The 12690-nt window shown below is 36.4% G+C and overlaps 1 protein-coding gene across 1 annotated transcript in view; it reads left to right on the forward strand.

Annotated features, from left to right (window-relative positions):
• Window positions 1–12690, forward strand: part of MTMR8 (myotubularin related protein 8) — a 214598-nt gene that overhangs the window by 98683 nt on the left and 103225 nt on the right. The window contains 2 exon segments of the mRNA XM_047092489.1: window positions 9121–9283; window positions 11224–11381. Of these exon segments, the coding sequence (XP_046948445.1) occupies window positions 9121–9283; window positions 11224–11381 (321 nt within the window).

The following is a 12690-nucleotide window of genomic DNA, read 5'->3' on the forward strand; positions in this document are numbered from 1 at the left end:
GTTGACTTTGTATCCTGCAACTTTACTAAATTCATGTATCAGTTCTAGCAACTTTTTGGTGGAGTCTTTTCAGTGTTCTACATAGAGTATCATGTTGTCTACGAATAGCAAAAATTTTACTTCTTGCCAGTTTGGTTGCTTTTACAGTAAAACCTTGGATTGCAAGTAACTTGTTTTGCAAGTATTCTGCAAGACCAGCAAACATTTCTAATAAATTTTAACTTGATAAATGAATGATGTCTTGCAATACGAGTGGTATGTGATGCCGAACATCACGTGATCACAACTGAGCCAATGGTTCTTCTCTTTCTCTCTCTTGCTGCAGGATTGTGGGTGATTGTCTCCCATGCTTGGATGCTCAGTCTCAGGCCATGGTGTTTGGCAAAAATCAGTGATTTTTCAGAATATTGGAAGGTGCCCACAACTGGCACTAGTGTATTTTTTTTTGTCACTTCAAAGCACCTGTGAACAGTCCTTTGCTTTTCCATATAAGAGTAAGCTTAGGAATGCATTGCTTCATTCTAGGTCAGGCTAAGTATAGTTATAGACCCTTTCTTCTGCTGCCTTATTGCCAGATGCACTAAATACAGTATATGACAAGTTATTAATACTGTACTGTAGTCAACATCTGTGTGAGTGTATTCAGTGGGCCCCATGCAGAAAAAGATTCCGATGAGCCAATAGATAGCAGTGGTTTTATTAGTGATAGTGAAAATAGTCCTACACAATAACCTGCCTCTCTCTTGTCTCTCCCACACCAGCCACAAAGATTTCCAAAGGTAAGTGCAGGTTAATTTGTTTATTTTTCTTTATATTTTGTATTTTCTTTATTATTTTGTATTTTCTTTATTATTTTGTATTATATCACAGTATTGTAATAATTTTTAAATGTTTATTTTTTATTTTTGAGAGAGAGAGAATGAGCAGGGGAGGGGCAGAGGAGACAGACAGGATCCGAAGCAGCTCCACACTGTCAGTGCAGAGCCTGATGTGGGGCTCAAACCCACAAACTGCAAGATCATGACCTGAGCTGAAATCAAGAGTCGTCCGCTTAACCAACTGAGCCACCCAGGCACCCAGTATTGTAATCATTTTTTTTTTTTAATTTTTTTTTCAACGTTTATTTATTTTTGGGACAGAGAGAGACACAGCATGAACGGGGGAGGAGCAGAGAGAGAGGGAGACACAGAATTGGAAACAGGCCCCAGGCTCTGAGCCATCAGCCCAGAGCCTGACGCGGGGCTCGAACTCACGGACCGTGAGATCGTGACCTGGCTGAAGTCGGACGCTTAACCGACTGCGCCACCCAGGCGCCCCTGTAATCATTTTTATATGAATATTTTTGGATTGTGGAACAAATCGTTTGAGTTTCCATTATTTCTTATGGAGAAATTCACTTTGATATACAAGTGCTTTGGATTACAAGCATGTTTCAGGAATGAATGAATGATGTTTGCAAACCAAGGTTTTACCATATTTCTTTTTGTTGTCTGATTGCTGATGCTATGAATCCAGTACTGTGTTCAATAGCAATGATGAGAGTCGACATGCTGTCTTGTTCCTGACTATAGAGAAAAAGCTCTCGGTTTTTCCCCACTGAGGATGATAACTGTGGTCTTTTGTATATGGCCTTTATGATGTTGAGGTATGTTCCTTGTATCCCTACTTTGTTGAAGGTTTTTAACAAGAATGGATGCTGTATTTTGTCAAATGCTTTTTCTGCATCAATTAAGAGATCTTATGATTCTTTTCTTTTATTAATGTGGTGTATCCTGTTAATTGATTTGGAAATATTGAATCACCCCTGCAGTTCAGGAATAAATCCCACTTGATCTTGGTGAATGATTCTTTTTTTTTTTAAATGTTTATTTATTTTTGAGGCAGAGAGAGACAGAGCATGAACGGGGGAGGGTCAGAGAGAGGGAGACACAGAATCTGAAGCAGGCTCCAGGCTCTGAGCTGTCAGCACAGAGCCTGACGGGGGCTTGAACTCACGGACCGTGAGATCATGACCTGAGCTGAAGTCAGACGCTTAACCGACTGAGCCACCCAGGCGCCCCAATGATTCTTTTAATGTACTGTTTGATTTGATTTGGTAGTATCTTGTTGAGAATTTTTGTATCCATGTTCATCAGGGATGAACTGTAATTTTCAGGATGGACTGTAATTTTCCTTTTCAGTGAGATCTTTGTCTGGTTTTACAATCAAGGCAATTCTGGCCTCATAAAATGAGCTTCTAAATTTTCCTTCCATTTCTATATTTTTGAAAGAGTTTGAGAAGAATAAGTATTAACTCTTCTTGAAATGTCTGGTAGAAGTCCCTTGGGAAACCATCTAACCTTGCACTTTTGTTAGTTGGGAGATTTTGAATACCAATTCAATTCATGGTTGGTTATTTGTTCAACTTTTCTGTTTCTTCTTGTTTCAATTTTGATAGTTTATATGTTTCTAGGATTTTATCCATTGTTTCCAGATTGCCCAATTTGTTGGCATATACTTTTTCATAATATTCTCTTATAATTGTTTATGTTTCTGTGGTGTTGGTTGTGATCGCTCCTCTTTCATTTGTGATTATATTTATTTGGGTCCTTTCTCTTCATTTTGATAAGTCTAGTTAGGGGATTATCAATTTTATTAACTCTTTCAAAGAATTATCTCTTAATTTCATTAACCTGTTCATTTGTTGTTGTTGTTGTTGCTTCTGTATCCTTTAATTCTGCTCTAATCTTTATTATTTCCCTTCTTCTGCTGGCTTTACACTTTACTATTTTCTTCTAGCTCCATTAAATGTAAGGTTAGGTTGTATATTTAAGACTTTTTTTGCTTCTTGAGGTAGGTCTATATTGCTTCTTGTGACTGCCTTTGCTATATCCCAAAGGTTTGGACTGTCACATTTTCATTTTCATATCCTTCCATGTATTTTAAAATTTTGTCTTTAAATTCCTGGTTAACCCATTAATTCTTTAGTAGAATGCTCTTTAGCCTCCATGTATTTGTGGTATTTCTGAGTTTTTCTTGTGGTTGACTTCAAGTTTCATAGCATTGTGATTGGAAATATGCATGGTATGATCCCAGTCTTTTTGTAGTTGTTGAGGGTGGATTTGTGACCCCAGTATGTGATCTATTCTGGAGAATGTTCCATGTGCACTTAAAAAGAATGTGTATCGTGCCACTTTAGGATGAAATGTTTTGTGTGTATCTGTGAAATCCATCTGGTCCAGTGTGTCAGTCAAAGCTATTTCCTTGTTGATATGTCCAATGTTGTAAGCGGGGTGTTAAAGTTCCCTGCTGTTTTTGTATTATTATCTATGAGTTCCTTTATGCTTGCAATTGATTTATACATTTGGGTTCTTCCATACTGGGGGCATAAATATTTGCAATTGTTAGATTTTTCTTGTTTAATATACCCCTTTATTATGATATAGTGCCCTTCATCTCTTGTCTTTGTTTTAAAATCTAGTTTGTCTGATATAGGTATGGCTACTCTGGCTTTCTTTTGATGTCCTTTAGTATGATAAGTGCTTCTCCATCCTCTCACTTTCAATTGGCAGGTGTCTTCTTAGTTCAAAAATGAGTGTCTCTCTTTAAATTGGTCTTTTTTTTTAAACCCATTCTGACACCCTATGTCTTTTGAGTGGAGCATTTAGTCCATTTACATTCAGTGTGATTATTCATAGATATGAATTTAGTGCCATTGTATTACCTGTAAAGTTGGTGTTTCTGGAGATTTTCTTTGTTCCTTTGAAGTCTTTGTTGCTTTTGGCCTTACTTTCCCACTCAAAGGGTCTCCTTTAACATTTCTTCCAGGACTGATTTAGTGGTCACAAACTCCTTTAAATTTTGTTTGTCTGGGAAACTCTTGATCTCTCCTTCTATCATGAATGACAACCTTGATGGATAAAGTATTCTTGGGTCCATATTTTTGCCATTTGGCATGTTGAATGTATTATGCCACTCACTTCTGGCCTGCCAAGTTTCTGTGGGGAGATCTGTGAAACATTTGTCTGCCCTTGTAGGTTAAGGCCTTTTTTTCCCTTGCTGCTCTCAGGATGATTTCCTTATCTCTGTATTTTACAAATTTAAATGTGTCTTGGTGTTGGCCTTCTTTTGTTCTTTTAATGTTTATTTATTTTTGAGAGAGAGAGAGAGACAGAGCATGAGTGGGGGAGGGGAAGAAAGAGAGGGAGACACAGAATCCGAACCAGCCTCCAGCCTCTGAGGTGTCAGCACAGAACCCAATGCGGGGCTTGAACCCACGAACTGTAAGTTCATGACCTGACCCAAAGTCGGACACTTAACTGATTGAGCCACCCAGGGGCCTCTGTTTACAATTTTCTTTTAAGCCACAGTTAATTCAATAATAGGCTGTCACATGGTAATTTTTGGCCTTTATTTTTTTGTTAATTTGTAATGTCATTGTATTATGTTTGGAGAACATAGAGTGTGTGTAACTGAGCCTTTTGATTTTATTGAGGCTTTCTTTAAAGCCATAATCATGTTGCCTTCTTGGAATTTTTTTGTTATCTTGAGTGATTCTTTGTTCTCTTTTGGATATAGAATTCTACTCTGTATATCCAATAGCTTGAGCTTTTTAGTTGTATTCTGCAAGTACTCTATGTGTCTTAATTTTTTTTTGTATTCTTGATCCACTATTTTCTAAGTAGAGTGTTAAAATATCCAAGTGTTCTTTTTTTCTCTTATGTTCTGCTTCAAGCAAAGTACATCAAGCAAGATGCATTTCAAAACTGTATTATACAATGCGTATGTTTATGATGTGTATATCTTCTTTTGTTCTTTGTCACTTAATTCTATTTTGTCAGATGTTGAAAATGCTACTCCAGCTTTGTTTTGGTTCCTATTTGTTTAATATATCTTTTTCATTCTTTTTTGTTTGTTTGTTTATGTCTCTTTAAGTGTGTCTTTTTTAGACTGAATATTGTTTGAATCTTTTGTTTTAATCCAGTATGTAAGTTTGTCTTTTAATTGGGAAGTTTAAAAAAATTTGTAAGTTTAATTCATGTACATTTGTTGTAATTAATTATACTTTTATTATTTTTTAAATTTTATTATTGTTGACACACAGTGTTACATTAGTTCAATGTATACGACTTAGTGATTCAACAACTCTGTGTTATGCTATGCTCACCACTAGTGTAGGTGGCATTTCATTTTTTACTTTTCATTTATGGTACTCTCTTTTTTGTATTTTTTTTCCTTTTTTGTTTTCCAGTGGATAGATTGTTTTCTCCTGTTTTATAGAAAGTTACATATTTTCTTACCCTTTAACTTAAGATCCAACATCATGTTATTCACCCCTGTTGATTTTTACTCATACAACAACTGCAACCTCTCTCAGTAAGTACCGTAGCAGGCTATTATGTTTTATTTATCTTCCTTCCACACCTTCCGAATCAGGTAACATCATCTAAAATTTTAACCCTTCCTAGAATCCATGTTTTCGTGTTAGTTTTATTGTTTCTCCACAGCTGATTTAGGAAACACAGACCATAGTAGTTTGCTACCTTGGTGGGAATTAGAAAGTCTGAAAGAAGTTTTGTAGCAAATTAAGAGCATTTATCCTGCTTTTAATTATCCAACTTTAATCATAGGTGGCAGTGAGTTGATAATTCAATCAGTATTTCCCCCCCAAATAACAGGTAGAAAATGTGAAATACCTGGATTGTTATGTGTGTAAGAAATCTGTTGATGGGATTCTATATCTTACTGCAATCCACCTGATATATATGGAGGTTTCTGGGGTAGCCCGGAAAGAAACATGGGTATGTTCACAAGAAGAAGTATCAGAGGGTCTAAAGAGTTGTGTTTATTTGCTTTCTAATATGGTAGTTTCTTGAAATTTCAAGTAACAGTTAAATTGCTATAAAAACTTTTCTTCAAAGAACCTATTTTATGTTTTTTTTCATAGATTGAATCACATGACTCTGTCCCTGATGTTATTGACTATGGTCATCTTAGTCATTTAAAGCTACATGGGATTTTTCCTAAATATTTTTAGGTAGTGTGCTCTCTGTTCATTTTCTGAGCCTAGTTGGTGAGCATCCTGAAACAATTTAAAACCTTGCTACTCATAAAGTGTGGTCCAAGAACCATCAGTATCTGTGTCACCTGGGTGCTTGTTAAAAATGCAGAATCTCAGTTCTGAGATTCTAAATTTCTAAAAAGCCCTTGGGTGGTGTAGATGCCCCATTGACTATACCTTCGGTATCAATTATTTGACCATCTTTCTGATCTAAGACAGGTTATGTTTTCATGTGTGTATATGTTTCTTTTTGCACCTTTAAACAAAGTTTTCTAATTAGTTAAATACCCCTAACATTACTTTATGTCTTCCCCATCCTGAAGTAGCATCATTGAATCTTAATCATTAGCCAGATTTATGCTTAGACCTCCTTGTTTATAACAAGTATAACATACTTGGTATATGGCATAGCATAGTGATTAAGATCACCAACCTGAGAGCCAGTCTGCTCAGGGTGAAATTCCAACTTCAACATTTATTACCTTTGTAACCGTAGGCAACTTGTTTAATCTCTTAGTGTCTCACTTCTCTCACATGTAAAATAGGGATAATGATAATAATACCTTGTTATGGGAATAAAAAACTTAATAAGTGTTTGAAACAGTGACTTGCACATGATACATACTACAGTAGACACCCCCCACACTTATCTACAGGGGATATATTCCAAGACCCCCAGTGGATGCCTGAAACTGCAGAAAGTACCAAGCCCCATGTATACTATGATTTTTCATATACATACATACCTAGGTAAAGTTTAATTTATAAATTAGGCACAGTAAGAAATTAATAGCAATAACTAAGAATAATTATAACAATATAGTTTTGTTTATGTGGTCTCTCTCTCAGAATATCTTCTTATACTGTACTCACCCTTCTTGTGATGATGTGAGATAATAACATGCTTATGTGATAAGATGAAGTGAGGTGAATGATGTAGACATTGTGACATAATGTTAGGCTACTATTGACCTTCTGATATATCATAAGGAGGATCATCTACTTCTGGGCTACAGTTGACCATGGGTAACGAAAACCATGGAAAACAAAACTGTAGTTAAGGTGGGGGTGTACTGCTGTATTATATAAGTATAAAATATGAATATACGTATGAAAGAAGTATTTTAACACTTGCTTTTTAAAATACCATGAACTTTCCCCATATGAGGTTGTAACTTGCTCCCTTTGGTTGTGCCAAAAGAAGAATCAGGAGAGCTAGTTTTAGCTAGAGTCAGCTGTCCATTAACTGGCTGTATGGCCTTAAGCAAGTGACTCTTGGTCTCTGGGCTTCAATTTTTCATTTGTAATATAAGGTGGCTAGCTAATATAATTATTAAGGAATCTTCCATTTCTAAAACTTTGGAAACCAGTTCTTTAATACTGTGCTGTGAACCTTTCTTCTTTCTACCTGCATTCATAGACAGCACACATATCCCCAGATTTGCTCCTACTGGGTGTTATTTCAAACCCGTGGACTAGATCTGGAAGTGAGGACTTATGGTAATTATTTATATATGTCAAAGAAGGCATAATTACTAAATTAGAACTATTAATGTAGTTCTTCCCAGACTTTGATTCACTTTCCAATTTAGCAGTTTTGTGCTTGGTGCCTGATCTTCATGATCAGTGTTTTACTAGCCAAACATAGATCTTCCTTTTTTATCTGATTTTATTGAAATTTGATCTATTAATTCTTACTACATTATAAGTAGTTTTTGTGACTCCTCCAAAACTGTCATGGCAGAAACTGAGTTTGACAAAACAATTGAGATAGAAATTAAGATGGAAAATACCTGTGAAGAATATATTAATAGCCCCCCCACCTGGTCCATTCTTAGATGGTGCATATGATTGAAAGATTTCCTGGAAGAGATGTCATTTCTAAATAAATTGGGGCTGAGGCATGGAGTGTGTGGGGTGGAGCAAAATAAAAGACAGTGAATGATGATCAGAAGGTCATTCTAGTCACAGGACAAGGAGTACAGAGAATGAATAGAGTGCATCTAGGCTTTTAGTTGCAGGAAACATCAAAGGCACAGATAGGAGGAGAATATCAAAGACTAAAACATAAAACCATGATTCCATGGCTTTTGGAATGTATAAAGAATTTTATTATTTAGATGCAGTTTCTTTTACCATGCATTTATTTCTTTTCTACTGGCATCAGCAGGGGTAGGAGTGACTAGAATGAAGATTTAATCATCCTCTTTTTTTAATCAGAGCAGTTAACCTGTACTCCCATAGGAAATAACTTTATTAACTATATAGTACAGTACTTATGTATAGTTCCTTTAGTTCTTAGTGTTATATTCTCTACTCATTTCCTAAGTTACCTAAATTTCCTAAGTTACTTAGGTAAATTTTTGCCCACTTCATTCTTTGTTTCCTGTTACTAGAATCTAAAATGTGGAAGAGAAAATTTTCTCCTGGTATTAGACTTTTTAGAATTCCTAGACTAGACTTTTTAGAATTCCTTGAGAAGGAATCCTGGACTTGGAGTTAGACTGCCGTGACTTAAATCCTATTTGTGCCACTTATTAACTGTGTGACCTGTGATAAGGAATTCACTTCTCAGAGCCCTGGTTTCTTTCATTCTTGAAATGGGGTGATTATACCTCAAAGAGTTATTACAGGACTTAAATAGCTAAGTCCTGTGGCCATGGACTATCTTGTGAGCGATAAAGCACAATACCAATTATTAATCATTTTAATTAGATTTGGTAGAATAAACAAAAATTATCTTTTCATCTGTGTCAATGATTCTACAATCATAAGCTTCATCATAGTATGCTAGAAGCCATCTGCTGTGAGCCAGTTCACCTCAATTGACCCACAAACCTGTTAGCCTTATAATCCTAAGAAGAAAAGTTTTATAACACTGCAACTTGATTCGTATTGATTTACCACTGTTTACTTCTGTTTGTGAGAAACCCAGTTGTGATTTACAAAGGATGGTTTTAGGCTGTAGATATGATCACATCTCTGGCTATGCTGTTACCATTGCTGAAAGTAAGCCATACTGATAGTCATAGACCTAGTGCATGTCTGTGAATTTATTTTGGTTCTTTTCTGTTTTGTAGATTGTACTGCATCACATTGCCAATGTAGAGAAATTGCCTATCACTAGCCTGGGCTGTCCCCTTATCCTCCACTGCAAGAACTTCTGGGTGGCCCACTTTGTTTTAGACTCTGACATTGTGTGCCATGATGTTTATAATTTGCTGCTCAATCTTTCTCAGCCAGGTAGGTATGACAGTATTTTTAGCCTAAATCATTTTAATTGTTTTTCCCTAGAATGGTATAATAGAAAGATCATGAGCTATGGAGTTAAACAGAACAGAGTTTGGATCTGGGCTCTGCTACTTACCAGCCTCATGGTATTTGGGCAAGTTATATAACCTCTGAACTCAGCTTCTTCATCTGTAAAAGTAGTAATGGAATGTTATTCAGTCATAAAAATGGATGAGATCTTTCCATTTGCAACAACATGGATGGACTGAAAGGGTATGAGGCTTAATGAAATAAGTCAGCCTTAGAAAGACAAATATCATATGATTTCATTCATGTGGAATATAAGAGACAAAACAAAGAAAGGGAAAAATAAGAGAGGGAGAGAGACAATCAAGAAACAGACTCTTAATTATAGAGAACAAACTGATGGTTAACAGAGGGGAGGGAGGTGGGGGGATGGGTTAAATAGGTGATGAGAATTAAGGAGTACACTTGTGATGAACACTGGGTGTTGTATAGAAGTGTTGAATTACTATTTTGTATACCTGAAACTAATAAAACACTGTATGTTAACTAAATGGAATTCAAATAAAAACTAAAAAAAAATAAAAGCACATATAATCTTGGGGTGCCTGGGTAGCTAAGTTGGTTGAGCATTCGATTCTTGATTTAGGCTTGAGTCGTGATCTCATGGTTTGTGAGTTTGAGCCCTGCGTGGGGCTCTGCAGACAGTGTGGTGCCTGCTTGGGATTCACTCTCCCTCTCTCTCTGCCCCTCTCCCACTTGCACATACATGCACTCTCTCTCAAACTTAAAAATCAAAAAACACATATAATCTTTTTTTTTTAATGTATGGAGGTTTTTTTCTTTATTGACCACACATAATCTTTAAAAAAAGTAGTGATAGTGTAAGCTCCCTATGGGGGATGTTTGGAGGTTTAGATGCATTTGTGCATTTTACTCTCTACTTGGTATATAGATGTGTAATAGATGTTATTTTTCTTCTCTCTCCCTCCCTCCTTTTAAGTATCAACTTATAAATTATTTGTCAATTCAGGAAGATTGCTTTGGATCAAAATTTGTTACCTATTGTCTTGCAAGCTTTATGTTTGTCCCACTGTTCCTATCCCTACATTCAGTTCCATTCAGAAGACTAGGGCAGTTTTTCAGAGTTCTTAATAATTCAGCTATCCCTGTTTCGTCCAGCCTCACAGTCTCATCCCCCAGCCCTATGCCTATGTGGCTAACTCAAAAGCTACCTCTGATTTTAGTCTGTGGAATTTCCATGCTTTTGTGTCTTCCCTCCCATTTTCTTCCACCCTTTCCCCAGAATTTGCTGGAATTTTATTGATAGAGGTTAACTGTCAGTCAACTCAACACCTTATAAGGCATTGGCAGACTCTATCCATCTCTGGAAAAGTTCTTGCCACATAAATTGGTCAGATGCATTACTGATTGAATGTTTAATCTTGTGAAGGGAGGAAGTGGAGTTGACAGGAAGAAGAGAAAAAATGGCCATTTATCAACCAGAAGCAGGTATTGGCCTAACAATTGGAATACAAGAACACTGTAAATGTTTTGCAACATGTTACAATAAGCAAAGCAATTAAGTCATTGAAGCTCAGTTAAAAATTTTTGGTAAGGACCACTTTCCCAGCATGTAAAACCCTAAAGTTTTGGTTCAGTCCATTATCCAGCAATTCACAGGAAACCAGGAAGTATGTTCCTGCTTTGTATTAGTATCACAAAAAATTAAAACATTTTTAAAATAAGACTTTGAAGCAATATTCCAGTTCTTATTCCTCACATAAAGCCAACCTTGTACACAAGTCATTGCCCTGTTTCACAAACATTCCCTTTAGGAAAAGGAAATCTAGACTTTTTTTTAGCATTATTTGTTGTTCTTTAAGTTTCACTCATTATTACTTTGTTTTCATGTTTATCTCCTCCAGCATTACCTGAAGATCTGTATGCTTTTTCTTATAATCCCAAATCCTCGAAAGAGATGAAGGAAAATGGGTGGAAACTGATTGACCCAATATCAGACTTTGGGCGTATGGGAATACCCAACAGGTACTGGATCATAACAGAAGCCAACAGAAACTATGAGGTATTTTTGTCATTGTTTTCCTTTTGATCCATTTAATTAAGCCAGAAGAATATCAGCAAACAACTTTTTTTTAATATGAAATTTATTGTCAAATTGGTTTCCATACAACACCCAGTGCTCATCCCAACAGGTGCCCTCCTCAATACCCATCACCCACCCTCCCCTCCCTCCCAACCCCCATCAATCCTCCGTTTGTTCTCAGTTTTTAAGAGTCTCTTATGTTTTGGCTCCCTCCCTCTCTAACCTTTTTTTTCCCCTTCCCCTCCCCTATGGTCTTCAGTTAAATTTCTCAGGATCCACATAAGAGTGAAAACATGTGGTATCTGTCTTTCTCTGTATGACTTATCTCACTTAGCATAACACTCTCCAGTTCCATCCACGTTGCTACAAAAATAAATTCAAAATGGATAAAGGACCTGAATGTGAGACAGGAAACCATCAAAACCCTAGAGGAGAAAGCAGGAAAAAACCCCTCTGACCTCAGCCGCAGCAATTTCTTACTTGACACATCCCCAAAGGCAAGGGAATTAAAAGCAAAAATGAACTATTGGGACCTCATGAAGATAAAAAATCTGCACTGCAAAGGAAACAATCAACAAAACTAAAAGGCAACCGACGGAATGGGAAAAGATATTTGCAAATGACATATCAGACAAAGGGCTAGTATCCAAATCTATAAACAACTTTTTGAAAAAAGAGAAAAATCATTTATAATCTCTCCTTTTCATTTAACATTAAGCCATTCAACCAGCATTTATTAAGTACCTACTTCACTGAAGACACTGAATCAGAGTTCTCATAGTCTAAAGCATAGGGTGCTATGGGAGCATAGATGAAGTATATGGAATTCAGACTGTGAAGCCAGAAACAGCTTGATGCTTTGGGAAATAGTCTGGAGAAGAAAATCTATCCTAATTTATATACGGAGAGAAAGAAGAAGGTCAGGAAGTGAATCCAGGTCATGAAGGGCTTCATGGCCTAATTAAGGAATTTGAACATTATCCTGAAGACAGGAGCCACTAGAATATTTTAAGCTAGAAGGGCATGTAAGTGTATTTGTGTTTTAGAAAGATAACTTTGGTATTGGTGTGGAGAATTTGTTTGCTTGAGCTAAGAATGCAGGAGAATGATATGAGAGGTGATGAAAACCTGAACTAAGGCAATAACTATAGATGGAGAAGATAACATGGTTTTAAGAGATAGGTGGTAGAATTGAAAGAACCTGGTGACAGATTAATGAGGGAGTTTAGTATGCATCCCAGGTTTCCTGGTTTCTGGCTTGAATGACCAAGTGGATAATGGATATGTT

The sequence above is a fragment of the Lynx rufus genome, unplaced genomic scaffold, assembly GCF_022079265.1.
Source record: "Lynx rufus isolate CCGP_SWC_20201006 ecotype Redwood Valley unplaced genomic scaffold, mLynRuf1.p SCAF_30, whole genome shotgun sequence".
Classification (NCBI taxonomy): domain Eukaryota; kingdom Metazoa; phylum Chordata; class Mammalia; order Carnivora; family Felidae; genus Lynx; species Lynx rufus.